General features: G+C 43.8%; 1 protein-coding gene across 1 annotated transcript in view; it reads right to left on the bottom strand.

Annotated features, from left to right (window-relative positions):
• Positions 1 to 4,703: 4,703 nt before the first annotated feature.
• TRPC6 (transient receptor potential cation channel subfamily C member 6) overlaps positions 4,704 to 16,797 on the bottom strand; it is a 75,536-nt gene continuing 63,442 nt past the window's right edge. The window contains exons 6-12 of the mRNA XM_081909666.1: positions 16,511 to 16,744; positions 13,056 to 13,320; positions 11,322 to 11,517; positions 10,490 to 10,693; positions 7,188 to 7,271; positions 6,572 to 6,647; positions 4,704 to 6,147 (exon numbers count right to left, since the gene is read on the bottom strand). Of these exons, the coding sequence (XP_081765792.1) occupies positions 5,993 to 6,147; positions 6,572 to 6,647; positions 7,188 to 7,271; positions 10,490 to 10,693; positions 11,322 to 11,517; positions 13,056 to 13,320; positions 16,511 to 16,744 (1,214 nt within the window). The 3' untranslated portion in view covers positions 4,704 to 5,992. The remainder of the gene's footprint in view (positions 6,148 to 6,571; positions 6,648 to 7,187; positions 7,272 to 10,489; positions 10,694 to 11,321; positions 11,518 to 13,055; positions 13,321 to 16,510; positions 16,745 to 16,797) is intronic.

Below are 16,797 nucleotides of genomic sequence, written 5' to 3'. Positions count from 1 at the left end.
TAAAAAGGCGGGAAAAGTGACATGAACGTAAAACGAAGAGGCTGGGCTGGTGTAAAGAAGGACTGAGCAGGAAAAGCAAACAGTCTCTGTGCCTGTACACAGAATATGCACCTCCTGCTCCCATACCTGGAAGAAAGAAGCAAGACACCAGTAGTTCAAACTTTATTTGAACATACAAAAGGAGATCTGCAGTACTCTAGTTGTGCCAGAATTGTTGGAGCTGCTCATGTCTATTTGAAAGGCTGAACCTATCCTGCCCTGGGCTTTGGGTGGTATGTTACTTGCCTCCTTCCAAAGCCAAGGCCTTTATGAGCAGGGAAGGAGGCTCTCCCAACTCACTGCCTCCCAGGGCCGTCTTACCCATAGCTGCTAGGGGTGCGGGGCACCTGGACGCTGGGCTCTCAGGGGTGCCAGGCCGAGAGTCCAGGGCCCAAGAGTTGAGTCCAGGGAAGAGCCTTCCCGTCGGTCGGAGCGCCATGGCAGGCTCTTCTGCTGCGGGCGGCTCTGCGCCGCAAGTTTGGGAGCGACCGAGCCAGCGAGACCCTGAGGCAGCCGGCCAGCTCTACCCTCCTGCACGCCTGGGACTGGGCAACTGGGCACCCAGGCACCACATATGCTTAAGACAGCCCTGCTGCCTCCCCAAGTCCCGCGGCTTTAGGTGTGTGCACAGGTTAAACCCCAAAGGGAGTCCTTTCCCTTCCCCCAAGGGCCCCACAGTCCTTGGGAATCAGTCTAGGGTTGAGCCCAGGGGGGCACATTCTCTTCTGTTCAGCCTTCCAGGAACCACATGGCAGTGGTGGGCAGGGTCAAGAGGCAGAAGCAGAAACATGCTCCCAGCAGGAGCTGCCACTGTTGACAGGCCCTCCCATTGCACAGGAAAAAGTCACACCACAGATTTTCTTGCTGGGGCTTTTGATACTGAACTACATGCCCCATTATCCCTGGTGTGAGGTGACATTCGGGAATGCCATTTCTAGTCAGTGAGCTATAGGGCTGCAGAGAATGCCTGTGGCATCAAGCAATGCTTATAGGGATGCAATTTTGCTGACAAAAAGGATCTGAGACTGACTTCTTTGCTGAATAAGAAAAAGAAAACCTGAACAGCATCTGCCATGAGATTTCTCTGTTTCTTCGTTTTTCCAGTCTTCAATTCAGTTCCTCACATTTCCACACCAGTTTGCAATTTTATTTTATTCAAAAAGGCCTCTTAAAAATTCACCAGTATTTTAGTGCAAATTTATCATTATACACATTTTTTTCGTATGCAGTTTTGCCTTATACACACACTTTTTGCAAAGCTGTTTTCCCTAATGCATTTCCGTATGTACATTTATATGCAGTTTAGTGCACGCTTTAGCCTGGTGTATGCACTTTTGCACACACTGCTTGGCTAGAGAGCTGCACTGCAAAGAATTTGGAGAAGTGCTCTTTTTGAAGGATGCTTTGCTTTGTGTGTTGCTCTGGAAAGTGCAGATTTAAATGCCAGCAGAATCCAACCTCTCCTCCTTCACTATTACAGGCTGCACACAGAGTTCTCTTAGGCTTAAGCCTCATGCCCTATGTTCCCTTTGCAGCAGGCTCCATCTGATTATTGGTTGAAAAATTTCTTCCTTGCAGGTTTTTTGCTTAATGGGAAATTTCATCAGAGATTCTAATCAAGAGCACAAGAGAAGTGTGCTCTTCCAACTGCTCTGTTGCCCCCAGATAAAGGAACAACTGATGTGAGGCAAGTTTTTATTTTATTTAGGATCAATTTTGCAAGTTTTACAACTGTCCTTTCATATATTTTACAAAATAAGCTATATATTCTGTGGGCTTCCTCTGCCTTAGAGAGGCCTTTAAAGCTTCTATACACCCTGAGTTCAGTGATCTTAAGGCTCACAGTAGATGAGTCCATTTCTCCTATTAATTGACTGAGGAGGTGAGGCGAATGCATTTAAAGTGCAGAATGCTTCTTGACTTGAGAATCCACAAGACGACTAGCTCCAAAACACTGTGACCTCTATGATGTTTATATTATCGCAAGTGGGGCAGAGACCAAATGTAGCCTTACCACATATTAAAACCATGCACTGCTTGTTAAAAACATGTTCAGAAAAGCAACTGGCTCTTCACCAGGAAAATTGTCCTTTAGACAGTGGGCCAAGCTAGACAGGATCCTAAATTTGTCTTTGAATTTAATGTGCACATTTTAAAAAAGTGCAGCCATTGGAGGCAGGGTGGGGGCTGATAATTAGTTATTTAGTTATTTATTACCCATCCTTCACTCCAAAGTCCCAGGCACAGCAGGAGGCAAAGACAATTTAACTCTTTCCTCCTTTGGTACAGTTGTGACCAAAAAAACCCCAACTCCTCTGAAGCTGCTATTTGCATTGGAGGGAAACTCCCACTGGTGCCAATGTAACTTTCAAGGGTAATGGTGCCTTCGAAGGAGTAATTTTCATGGAGACAGTTGCAGGGGAGAAAAGGGCAAAATTCTCCCTCTGCACCTCCTTGAGATCCTGATAATCGTCTGCCACACTCCAATGGCTTTTACGTGCATTTTTAAAATGTGCATCAATCGTGAAGATGCATTTAATGTCGTGTCTATCTTGGTTCTGTTTATTTTACAGCTTAAAGGCCACTAGAGTGGCTTTTAATCGTTTTTTTAAAAAGCCCAGCTCAAGTCTTGGTTTATGCAAGCTGTTTATACAAGGTAAGCTTCTCCAAGTATGCTGCTTATTCTTAAACCTCAAAAAGCAGTAAAATCCCAAGTACATCGCCTTGCAGCTTGAACCAAGTTAATAAAATGGTCGTGTTGATGTTAATAGCTTCCTGGTATGCATTAGGTCATATGCATGGATATGTATAAAAAACACAGCACTTTGTTAATGGCCTTTGTTTAAACCTCCAGTATCAAATCAGAGAAATGGAAGCAGTACCTGTATACTGTGGGTACAATGTATTCTAAACAGAGAAGGCAACTGGTCAAGGAAGGTTCAACCGAATGCTTCAGTTCTCCAAAGAACTGCTGCTTTCTTAAAACTCTGTTTGTTGGTGGTTATTCATACAAGATGGGAGTGGGATGATTGTACAAATGGATGATCGCTAAGGAAAAAGGTAAACATTCTTCATCTTCCCCATTGCATCCTGGAAGCAAAAGGGGAATGTTTTGGACTTCTTATGTAAATGTTTGTATCAGGGATTGCGAACATGGCATTCACGGCCGCAGTAGCACCCTTGAGGGCTTCCCCCGGCTGCTACAAAGCCTCTGAGCACACACACACCCATTGCCCCTTTGAGGCGGTGGGGGTGGCTACCATTTTGCTCCTTTGAAAAGTACATAGAGCTTTGAAAAGTACATAGGAGGAAGTTGGAAAAGTGAAAGTCTTCCCCACTTCCTCTTTCAGCTCTATGCCCTTTTCAAGGCTCAGATTAATTATACACAAACCAGCTTTGATCTGGATCCCTTGGAAAAGGAAGTTTTGGGTGTGCCTTCTCTTTTTGTGGGGCTGGGCTGATCTGGGGCAATAGGGAAAGAAGTGACCAAGACTTATGGCCTTTACTCAAAACTACAAATGCGGCCACAGACCTACTCTCTGCTGTCTATCGTTTCCACAATTCCCACATTCTGCTAATTGACTCAGGTCAGCATTAAACTGCTGCGATTCTACACTGATGGATGGATGATTGTGTCATCAGAGAATACTCCTGGATGCCCTTGCAGGACATAAGCGGGGGGGGGGGGGTTTGCTCCATAGCAGACTGAATAGGGTTTCCTGGGGAGAATCATCTACCTGGTGCCGTGGGAAAAGGGGGGAAAGTTCATAGAATCATGGAAGGGACCAGAGATTCATTTAGTCCAACCCCCTGCAATGCAGGAATCTCAGCTAAAGCATCTGTGACAGTGCTTGTTATTCGTTTGGCCCACATACCACTAATTGTAGTGCAGAGGTTTTTTTAATCTGTGGTGCCTGGTTTAAAAAGAGACTTGCATGATTAGGTCAACCCATACTAATCTGCAGATTAGGCAGATATAAGAGAACAGGGATACAGGAGTGGGTGGTATTGCCTGAGGTCCTGCATTCAAGGCTTGCATGCCAGTTAAAATGATCAAACAACCCCAAGATAAATCTGCCAAGTAGGAATTTTGCCTCCTTCATGGATCACTGCCTTGCCATGTCAAAGGGGTTTGAATAACTCAGAGAAGCTATGAGCTATGCCATTCAGGGCCACCCAAGATGGACAGGTCATAGTGGAGAGTTTTGACCAAACGTGATCCACCTGGAGCAGGAACCAGCAAGCCACTCCAGTATCCCTGCCAAGAAAAATCCATGGCCAAAGAGTGCCTGGCATGCTCTGGTCCATGGGGTCACAAAGAGTTGGACACGACTAAACAAAAACAACAGGAATTTTGCACAGGGTGCAGGTATAGGGCAAGGTCCTCCAGGTATTGCTAGACTACAACTCCCATCATTCCTGACTTTTGGACATGCTAGCTGAGGTTGATGGGAGTTAGAACCCAACATCATCTCGAAGGGCCACACTGGGCAAAAGGGTTATCTGTATCCAACTTGTGTAGACACGAAGTGCAACCACCATCAAATACCTGGCCGTGACTAATAGAAGGTTTGGTTGTGGGTGGTTCTTTCAGTGGTGCTGGGGTTACTAGATGAAAGGCGGTAGCAATACAAACATGTGAAATGAGACAAGGTAGGGCTGGCTTTTGGTTTCAGTTATTTATCATAGGGCTGCACAACGGATCAGGGCCAAGAAGGGAGTAAGGCAGTCATAGACCAGGCATACAGCGTACCTCCCTAAGAACACTTATGGTTCCAGTCATTTGCTCCTAGACACAAGAGCTTTAAATATATTGGGTTGCATCCCATTGCATTATTCTCAGAGTAAACCCAATGAAACATATGGACTGATTTTTTTTTCAAAGTAGACCCACTGAAATAAATGCCCACTGATTGTGGTGTATCAACTCTATGACTTAGTCCGATGCAACTCATATTGTATATCTCAACATATAAACATTCGCCAAGGAAAAATTCTAAACGTTGACAAGGCAGATAGTAGGAATTGCTGCTTGGCAGTGGAACGCCTTTCGTGGGATGGATTATCAAGACTCCTGGCACCTTGGTCCTTGGACATATCTGCAATCGAGACTTAAAGCATTTTAACATTTCTCCCCAACGATTGCTGGGGATTGTAGTTCTCTGAAGAGGACTACTGATCTTAGCGCCCTCACCTAGGATTCTTTGGAGAAACCCTCAGTGTTTAAGCCAATATGGGTTTGTACTGTAGATGCACTCCCAAAGAAATGTTCCAGAACGCCTTCTTGCAATGGAGGGATTTAAAGAAAACACTGTAATGTCACGGTAACATCATGGCTTTCGGATGTGTTCTATTGAGCCTTCCTCTTGTCCATCCCAAGCGCTTAGTTAACGGAACAGAAATTATTTCTTTTCACTTTAATTAAAGCAATGTAATTGTATTTTTGTTTTTGTTTATTTAAAGAAAGACCAGTTCATTATTTTTTAAAAAAAGAAAGTGATCAGAACCTTATTCCTAAATGCTTAATTTGTAAACCTCATTCATCTCAGTGGAATTTACTTCTAAGTGTGCATACGTCTGAAGTGTCAAAATATGTGTGCACGTTAGTGGGAGTGTGAAAGAGAGTGAGAGAACAAGAGAGCTCCCTGGCACCAGTAGAACCAGTAATTAAAGTCTTTAATTGTGCGGCTTCTCAAACCATATTTTACGTCTTTTCCTTTCAACGGTTGAGTTGGCCTCCGTGGATGGGGTTAAATAACATCTGCTCAAAATGCCGGTTTCCCCCAGTTAACCAAAAAGAAAAAGAATGGTCAAGATGTATCTACTGCTGCTGCAAAAGTGTCAATTATGATTGAAGAAGAATTGCAGGGGGAAGGGGTGTAGATAGAACTGATATGGCTTTCACTGGACTGCCAGCTTGGAGGAGGAGTGTGCCCCCCCCTCACTTTCTTTTTCAGAGAGAAGTCCTTTGTTCCTGTTTTGGCTCAATACACAGTTTCTCCCCAAGCTTCCGGATGAGTTCTGCCAGGTCTTCTGTGTTCTGTGATTTTTCTTCAAGGAGCTCGTAACGGAGGCTTGAGATGTCCTGTTTAATTTCTTTCAGCTCACCTATAAGAGAGGGAGAGAGAAGATCAAGGGCTTACGAGAAGAAAAAGGAGAAGCCGGAGATGGGGAGAGGGACAACATTACGAAAAGCCCCGATGAATCAGACCCAAAGGCTCATTTGGTCCGGCAAATAAAACCTTACAACCCCCTGGAGCAGAGGGAACTGGCTGGCCAGTTCTGCCACCATTACCTCTAGCTCCCCCTCAGGACCCCAATGATTCTATGATTCTATATATATATTTGTTCTTGGGAGAGTTATAACCTAGAAGCCACGGCAGCTGTTATGCTAGGGTACGCTGCAAATCAAAACAGAAGCATTGTAGCAAAGGTGCCATTTAAGTATGGGCTGGGGGAACCCAACAACTTTGGCAAGCCTTTTAATTCTGCTAACCCGATATTCCAAACGACATCCATTTTGGAAGCCTACCTTCATTGACTTCGTCACTTTCTTTGTCCACCTGAGCTTTCAGTACGTATCGCTTGATAAGACGTTTCATAATTTTCTGGGAAAGAGAAGCAGAAAAGCCTTTCAGATACAGTATTGGCTTGCGCATCCTGATCCTAGACAGCAGTAGCGGCACATGGGGTGAGGCACAGTTGTGTCTGACATAGACCCATAGGGTGGCCGTATTTTGAAAAGCAAAAAAGAGGACACATTTGCTGACATGCGTGGGGGATCTCTAGGACGACTCTCATTTTCCATGCCCATGAAAAAGAGGGCATGTCCGGGAAAAAGAGGACATATGGCAGCCTTGTCACTGGCACTGAGGCAGCTTACCCAGATGAGGGCAGAACAGGGGAGGCAGCACAGCTAGATAATCCTTTAGGGAAGTCTCAGGAGAGGAAGACTCAGAGCCAGGGGAGTGGTGGTGAGAGACAGGAGACAGGTCAGAGGATGAAAGGAGGAAGCAGAATGGTTGGATGCTGAACAAGCAATAGGCTTGAGTGAGAGAGAGAAGAAGAAGAGGGCTGTGGATAATCCTTCTCTGTTTGGCTGTCAAGTTCTTTACAGTTACTGTACTCTGTTAGCATCTAGATCCTACCTGATACTTCCTTTGAGGGTTCCTTAAGCTGTTTAAGTTGAGGTCATCTGAGCTTCTTATACTTGATTCCTTACTTTGACCTAGCTGAAAAACAGAAAGAAAAAAGTACTAAGTGAGGATTGCTTAATAAATCTCTTCTTCCCCCTTTCCCTTCTTACCACATATTTCATTAGAATACTGTACTCCCTCAGCATCGCTCCTATGCACAAGAGAGAGGATTTGGAGATATTTTGGATAAAATAACTCTTAATGGGGGAAGCTGCTGGGGAGAAAATGAAATGTAAATGTTTGCTGAAGAAATGAATGTCTTCAATGAATGTTTAAGGTCACATTCACACCATCTTCTTGAGACACTATAAACAATCATGGCTTGCCCCAAAGAATTCTGGGAGCTATGGTTTGTTAAAGGTGCTGAGAGTTGTTCTCCTCACAGAGCTATGATTTCCACAGGGAACTACAGCCCCCATAATTCTTTGGAGGAAGCCCTGAGTGGCATCATAGTGATATAAATGTGTGGTGTGAATGGGGCCCAACTGTGTGCTTCAACAGCAGAAATTACAGAAATCCCATTGCTCCAAGACCAACATGGAAATCCAAAGGACTGGTTAAGGGGGAAGGGAAAGGATTGCTCAACCCCCTCCGCCACCAATTCACTGGAAGAAAGCTTTTAAATTTTATAAGTCGCCTACAATGAAGATGGAATCATGCAGGTCATAGAGGGCTGGGGGATCCTTTCTTCTGCAGCATCCCAGAAACACAGATCCCTTGGAGCAAAGATACCTAGTAAAATGTTTTTTGAGGGCTAGCAACTTTTGTGGGTTTATTTACAAGTCTGCCTTGAGATTTTTGCAGTGCAGCTTTCAGGAAGCCAAGTGCCTGTGGGGCCATATGCAAGAATTCCTTTCTTCTAATTGTGGAAAATCTTCTTTTTAATTACACTACTAACATGAGCAGACAGTTCTCACAAAACATTTGCTTGGACTGGTTAAGACTTGTTACAGCAATGTCTGGACCGATTCCTGGATTTCAGTTGTGTAAGCAAGCCATACCAAAATAACTTTATGTTGCCTTTCAGAATGTGACCACTTGGTGGCAAGCGATGCTCGGCTTCTAAAGAAGCCTTTTATTCTCTCACAGGAGCTGGAAGGCTGCAGCGAAGGTTTACATCAACAGAATTGGACGGATAAGTAATAGCCATTCATTTTACCCGCAGGAGTGAATCATCGGATTTGGGGAGCTGATAAACATTCTTTGTGAAGATGCAGAAACGCTCAGGCTGAGCTCTTATTAGAACATCTACACATCCTAACTATTGACTTTAGCCTTTTTTTCCTGAAAAGGTGAGGCAGGGGGAATCAGACAGCAGAGAATAAGAGTTTTTATGGAGCTTATCTTCCTCTGGTTCTCATCCCCTGCCCTTCTCTATTACTTTGGGTTGTATGCATGAGCAGAATGACTTTCATGAGCGCAACAGAACTTCCCCTCCATCTCTTCCTCCTGTGCAACCCACAAATCTGCTACGGGAGTTCCCCTAAGTCTCTGGAGCACATTTGAGGGAAGTGCAGGTGGTGTTGGTGGTGGTAGGAGAAGTTCCACTGCACTTGCATAAGTTTGCAGGTATTTTTCTGCTTATGCAATGACTTAGGGGGATTCAACCTTAGGCAGCCTGGATGGTTAAGTCCAGTCAAATTCGACTATGGAATTTGACAGCAATACACTGCCCAAAGATTTTCCTGCTTACGGAATGTCCTTTTACTATGCCTATTTATAGGGTAGTCGTGTGTCCCAACATTACAGAGTCCTCTTTTGGAAGATCTGTCAGGGGGCAGTCATCTAGTTGAAGGGCTGTCCACCTCAATTCTGTTTCAAAGATGAAGAACCATCAGAACGTCTATGGTGACACGTTTTGCATTCTGTTTCCCTTATAGTCATTATTTCAAAAATTGCATGTATACACATAAATGAGCAAATGCAAATTCTACGCAAACTGATACCACCTTCTGATTTCTGTGTTTTTGGTGATTCATACATGGCCACCCTACCTAATTAGGAGTTTCCTCCCAATTGTATAAGTTGCAGGTACGAAATAGATATATGTTAACATGGGGAAAAAGGATGCCCTGGTCACTCAATCTAAGATTTTCTTAGCAGAAATTACTATCCTGCTGATGTGGACAATAATCCTGAACCTTCAGTATTCTACATAATTTTACTTTCCACTTAGCAGCAGGAATGATGGAAAGATGCACAGATAAACTCCTCTTCAAGTTAGTTGGGGGGAGGGATCTAGAGATCAAATGCATATGTCCATACAGATATGAATGCATGTTGTCAAGTGCAGATCTGCTGTCAGCCCTGCAATACTGTGGTCTAAACCACTGAGCCTCTTGGGCTTGCTGATCGGAAGGTCGGTGGTTCAAATCTGTGTGATGGGGTGAGCTCCTGTTCCTCTGTCCCAGCTCCCGCCAACCTAGCAGTTCAAAAGCATGCCAGTGCAAGTAGATAAATAGGTACCGCAGCGGTGGGAAGGTAAATGGCGTTCCCATGCACTCTGGCACTCGTCATGGTCCTCTGTGCGCCAGTAGTGGTTTAGTCATGCTAGCCACAAGACCCGGAAAGCTGCCTGTGGACAAACGCCGGCTCCCTCGGCCTGAAAGGGAGACGAGCGCCGCAACCCCATAGTCACCTTTGACTGGACTTAACTGTCCAGGGGTCCTTTACCTTTACCTTACTCTTGGGTAATATGCACATTCCAATCCATAACTAGTAAAATGAGTCAGCAGGCAGCGCTGTTCTCTGGGATATCTGTTTGTGTGTTCAAAGCTAAGCCCACAGACATTCCTTCCTGTACATACGACCATTGGTTTAGGTTCCACATTTCCACCACAATGGACACTGAATCAGAGGCAATTCACCCTCCAGACTTCAAAACTGTAATCAAGAGAAACGAAGGATGCTTTTCTCTCTACCAAGAACCCTGCTGGCAGCATTTGCAAATTTAAGACTGCATTTAGAAACCCTGCGGCCAGCAGAGCCAGGCTGGGCTAGGCGTTTGGACACCTCCACACTCCCTCCAGCATAGCAGATCCAGAATTTGGATTGCTCTGCCTGTTTCTAAAATTGCAGCCATCAAATTAACGTTGTAGGTTAGGGAATTTCTACCAGAAACCCTTGAAAGAAAACAACCATTTTATTTAGTGGTGCAGGTCTGGCACGAATTGCCCTCCTCCAATGGAGTCATGCATTGCATAAAGTTGTTTACAATTCCAGAATGCGGCAGGTTTACTCCATTGCGAAGTTACCTTATTCATCTCAGCGTCTTCCTGGAAACCTTTTCTATTGCAAAACAACAACTTAAAAATCCACTTCTTTATTCTGAGCGACAAGTAAATCAGAGATTTGGGGCTAGGCACTAGGTTGAACGGCACCGGGAGCGTTCTGCCCTCCTCAAAATAGGAGAACCACAGTTTTGCTCTTGCAAACTTCCATTCCACATCAGCATCATCCTGGAAGGCAGAGAAAAGAGTTAAGCTGTGGTCATGTGAAATGATACGCAAAAGTTGTTTTGCTGGATGCTCAGACTCCAGCTAGACTCCTGCGCTGAACTAAACTGCAGGAAATAACAGTAACGCTACTTCATAGGGAGAGCTCGCCTGGATCAGATAACGGGTGGATTGAGGTTCTAATTGTGTTCAGCCCATTTCTGACTGTGATCAGCTAGGTGGTTGGAAGAAGCTCCCTGGCAGGTCATGATTCTAAGGAATTTGACTTGGACGCAGTCTAATGCAGTTGAACTTAGATTCCATTGAAATCTGTAGGACAAATTAATACTGACTTAGCTCAAGTCCTGTTGAAATAATGGCACTTTTAAGCAACTCAGGGTTGTAACCAGTGCTAGTCCTACTAAGAGTTTGTTTTTTGATCATGAACTTATATTTGTTCTGAAAAATTGTACTGATTTAATAAAGCAGGGATGGAATACCTGTGGCGCTCCAGATGCCACTGGACTATAGTTCCTAATATACTTTGACCACTGCCCATCCTGGCTGGGGCTGAGGGGAGCTGGGAGCCCGACCACATCATTACTCAATGATGACTGAGTAAGCTAAAGGTACTTCAAAAGAGCATTATTACCTCAATCTCTTGGAATGAGCTGTTGATCATCGCGATAAGCATGTTCAACAGAACAATAACCATGGTGACGTTATAAACCCCATAAAGGACATAACCAATGTTCTCAATAAATTTGTGCCTATAGTTTATGACAACTGATTTCACTTCTGAGAGTCCAAATATTGCCCAGAACAAAGTCTTGAAGCTTTCTTCCACTCTGAAAGAAAGAAAAATAAATCCCAGAAACATGAACGTAACAGTGGAGTAAAATATCTGTAAAAGCTGAGTATGGGACCATCCAGGCTTGCCCTTGCCCCACTTTTTCCCCTGACTATTACTGATGAATCAGAGCAAACATCAATCGGATTTTCTCCAGATTGCTGTTTGCTCTGATATATCGCTTAAGACCGGGTTTTCCTGGAGAAAGAGGCAGGGCAAGGGCAAAACCACTCAGACCCAGCCTAGAAAGCGCAAGAGAAGCGGAAAACCTCAGGCCCATGCTTTCTAGGAACAAGCCCTATGTTGGCACCAACTTGCCTCCAATTCATGATCATAGAATCAAAGTTGGAAGGACCCTCGAGGGTCATCTAGTCCAACCCCCTGCAATGCAGGAATCTCAGCTAAAGCATCCATGACAGATGGCTCTGCTTAAAAGCCTCCAAGGAAGGAAAGTCCACAACCTCCCGAGGGAGACTGTTCCACTGTCAAACAGCTCTTACTGTCAGAAAATTCTTCCTGATGTTTAGTTGGAATCTCCTTTCTTGTAACTTGAATCCATTGGTATGGATCCTACCCTCCGGAGCAAGAGAAAAGAAGTTTGCTCCAACATCCATGTGACAGCCCTTGAAGATGGCTATCATATCTCCTCTCACTCTCCTCTTTTCCTGGCTAAACACACCAGCTCCATCAACCATTTCTCATAAGGCTTGGTTACTAGACCCTTGATCATCTTGGTTGCCCTCCTCTGCACATGTTAATGGCGCAGGAAAATCAGGTATGTCATGATAATGTTAAAAATGTCCACATTTTAAATGTTCAAACAGGGCATGATCAACCTCTGCTTTTGCACAAAAACCATCAGGGAGAACGTGCAATGGAAGTAGCTGCAGTCGATATATACTTTAGCATGCACAAGCATAATTTAAATTTTAATGGACCTGGTGACATATATGGACACTAGCAACTAAACTATGCAGCACTGACTAAAGATGTCTACATCACACTCTTGTTATGCACAACAAACTGACCTTGTCCTAATACATCTCGCATAGGAGGAGTGCATTATGTATTTATGCAAACTAAATAATATAAAGGAGGACCTAATCTATAATTCAAAGCAGGTGCTTCTATTTGCTGGTTGTTGCGGCTGTTCAGAGCTACCATAGCCGCTGCTTTTGGGAGTGACATCTGAACTGATCCTGGTAGTCCGTCCGGACTAGTAGAAATCAAAGGATTGCCCCAAAGGGATAGCCAGCACTTTAATTGAATGCGCCAATCACCATGAATCCATTAACATGGAAGTGCCTTTAGAATTACTTTATAGTAAATGTGCTTGGCATTAAGATGCATCACTACTGCTAGCTTAGGAAAGATGGTTGGCAAATCAATATTTAGGAATTGCAGACCATAGCTAACCATGGCCATAGTTTGGATACTTAACATTACAACAGCGAATGCGCTTAAATCCGACTGATTGCCTTCCAACAAAATCATCTACACTTACTACAGCAAAAGCAGATTTCAACATTTACTTACGTAGTGAAGGCTTCGTTTTGCTTTGCCCCCAGGTAGTAAGAGTAGAGATTAAACATTCCTATCATGAAGGCCACAAAAACCATGATAAATATGACCATGAACTTGAATATGTCTTTCACAGTTCTGCCAAGCGATATCTGTAGAGGTCCGAAGCTTTCATTGGCTGGCAAAATATAGGCAATTCTTGAGAAGCTTAAGACCACAGCGATTGCATACAGGCCTTCAGATATGATTTGAGGGTCTGATGGATCCCAGTCTATTCTTGCTGTAAAAAAAACAAACAAAAGAAAACCCACAAAAACATCTGTTTAATGTTTTGATATATGTTCCATATTTAGCTGCCCAAACGTTAAGCCAATGTCTGGAGATCTTGCTGTGCATCCCCTTGCTATCAGAAGTAAAGCGCTTGTGAACAAGAGAGAGAAGCACCATTCAGAGGGATGTCAACACAGAGAGACAACAACAAAATGGCTGCTGCTTTTCAGGCAAATTTGTGACATTACCCACATGCCGTTTCTGTGGCTATTAATGTATGAACTGCAGCCCCTAGTTAGGGTTGGGCAATATCAGCTTTTCAACATTGCAATATATCACCAGTCAAACATCGCAATATAGTGATACATCGCAATGTTGAAAAGTGGAGGGAGGAACAAGCTGCATCGGGCCTGGTCCCGTGAGGCACCGGGGTGAAATCGCCTCAGCTCCCTCAGTGGGAGTGGCAGTGGATTCACCCTGGCCAGGGTGAACGCCAGCTTGTTCCTCCATGCGCCGGGTGCTGGAGGGAGTCCCTCTGCTGTCAGTGCCAGGCGCACCGAGGGAAAAACAAGACTCGGGAGAAGGTGCCATCACGCTCTAGCCTTCAAACCGGTCCTGGGCAATGTATTGATACACCATTGCCCAGCCCACTCCTACTAATAGTTTCGCATACCTCTGGTTTTTGACATTTCAGTGTCTCATTGTTCTTATTATTTTTTAAAAAGTGTTGTTTCATTTAATTTTATGACTATGCAGTTACCTGGCTTTACATTAAGATTAATATATAAAAAAGGAGAGAGATGAAATAAACAAATGAACAATTCTGTTCACAGTTATCTTTTTATTAATCATTCTTTCTTCATTTTGAAATACAAGTAACTTGGCAAAATAAGAATAAATAAATAGAAAGGGAGTGGAAAGGGGGTGGTCATCTAGGAAACAAGACTTTGGGGATCCCACTCATAATTGAACCCAATGTGTTTTGACTATATGCAAATTTGGCTTATGTGCTACCCCTAGAATGTAACCCCTGCGTAGGTTGAAAGTCACCTCTATTACAAAACAACAACATACAAACTGCATTGTGAAAGATAGAATCATAGAACTGTAGAATAGGGAAGGACCCCGAGAGTCATCTAGTCCAGCCCCCTGCAATGTAGGAATCTCAACTGAAGCATCCATTCAACCTCTGCTTAAAAACCTCCAATGAAACTAAAAACCTAACAGCTCTCAAACTCATCCATTGCAACTGCAGTGGGTTCAGAATTATATTGCTTAGGAAGTGAAGAGCAGATCCTCCACTGTTATAAATTGCCATTGCTTCCTAGAAACTGGTGGTGGAGCCTGAAATCCTAGACAGTGGTAACTCAGGTTATATACGCTTCAGGTTACAGACTCTGCTAACCCAGAAATAGTGCTTCAGGTTAAGAACTTTGCTTCAGGATGAGAACAGAAATCGTGCTCTGGCGGCGTGGCAGCAGCAGGAGGCCCCATTAGCTAAAGTGGTGGTTCAGGTTAAGAACAGTTTCAGGTTAAGTACGGACCTCAGGAATGAATTAAGTACTTAACCCGAGTTACCACTGTACACGCTTATCTGAGAGAAAGTCCTGCTGAACTCTGTGAGGCTTACTTCTGAGTAGACATGCAGAGGACTGCACTGGCTATTGCTTTTCTGTCCAGCACACATCACTTTATCTCACTGTAACAACTCCTGATTGTTCATAACCTCTCGGTTTTACGTGAAGAAACTAGTTATACAGTAAGGGGGGGTGTATAAACTGCAGCTAAAAATGAACATTCCAGTTTCTTCATTTGAATTACAACCTGCTCTATAAGCCCAGAGCAACTTACAGCACTCTTTCTACATATTAATAGTTATGTTCCCAAAAGGGTTCACAATATAAGGAAATCAAATGGTTTAAGGATAAAAAATAAGCTAAATAATTTTTAAAATATTTATTAATAAAAATAGTAATAATGATGTTGTAAACATAAAAAACTGATGTGTTTATGTATAGCTATATAACATCACAACTACATCAGTCCATAAAGCCATCCAAAGGATAGCGTCATTCCCATCGGGGCTTTTTCTTCAAACAGAAGAAAATTATTTTTATAGGATATATTAGGAAAGAAAATGAATATGAAACCCGCTGCTGCCTTGCCAGGCAGGAGTTGTAAGCTCACTGAAAGTAACTGAAAATCTCCACCCCTTGCATGGGTTGTGAAAAGAAGAGGACATACAGCTCAGTAGTAATGAATTCCCCAGGCAGATTATATGCAGACAAGAACTCATGGTGGAAAGCCTATAAGGAGCAACCATGGGAGAGGTCCCTCAGGAGAAAAAAAGACTATTGTATTATAAGCTCTAGATGAAAACATTTTATCCCACAATGGCCTTACATGTGAAAAGGATCATGGGGGTCTAAGTAGACAACAAACTTAACATGTTCTACCCGGACACTGAGGTCCAGCACCAAGGGCCTTCTGGCGGTTCCCTCACTGCGAGAAGCCAAGTTACAGTGAACCAGGCAGAGGGCCTTCTCGGTAGTGGCGCCTTCCCTGTGGAATGCCCTCCCACCAGATGTCAAAGAGAACAACAACTACCAGACTTTTAGAAGACATCTGAGCCCTGTTTAGGGAAGCTTTTAATGTTTGATGTATTATAGTATTTTAATATTTTTTTGGAAGCCGCCCAGAGTTGCTGGGGAAGCCCAGCCAGATGGGCGGGGTATAAATAATAAATTATTATTATTATTATTAGAGTCAACGGTGTGATGAAGTAGCAAAAAGAGGTAACACTATTCTGGGCTGCATCAACAGAAGTCCAGGGAAGTAATCAAGGGAAGTAATAGTACCACTCTATTCTGCCCTGGTCAGATAACACCTAGAGTTCTGTGTCCAGTTCTGGGTGCCACAATTTCAGAAGGATATTGACGAGTTGGAACGTGTGCAGAAGAGGGTGATCAAGATGATCAAGGGTCTGGAACCCAAGCCTTATGAGGAATGGTTGAGGGGGTTGGGTATGGTTTGCCTGGATAAGAGGAGACATGAGAGGAGATATGACAGCCATCTTCAAATATCTCAAGGCCTGTCACATGGAAGATGGAGCAAGCCAGTTTTCTCCTGATTGGAGAACCCGAACTGGAACAGTTCTCCTTTGCTCAGCCAACACAAATCTCAATGGTTCATAAACTCACCCAGGGTGTAGTATTTTATACTGGGAGGCAATGTCACCGTTTTCAAGTTCTTCATATCCACACCTGCATCGACCATGCTCTGGGCTCTGGAAGCATGCCAAAATGCCATGAACCTCGCAATGAACGAAGCTGCAAAAATAGCTAGCATCCCGAAATCCAGCATATTCCACAACTCAAACAGGTATTCCTTGGGACCTTGGGACCAAATCTCTTTACACTCGGACCATATCATACCTAGAGGAGGAAAGAAGAGAGCACACACAGCATTAGCTTTCCACAAAATGTCA

Source organism: Podarcis melisellensis (genome assembly GCF_964234715.1).
Source record: "Podarcis melisellensis genome assembly, chromosome: 4".
In the NCBI taxonomy this organism is placed as follows: Eukaryota; Metazoa; Chordata; class Lepidosauria; order Squamata; family Lacertidae; genus Podarcis; species Podarcis melisellensis.
Note: the sequence above shows the minus strand (reverse complement) of the source record. Positions and strands in the feature narration are given on the sequence as shown.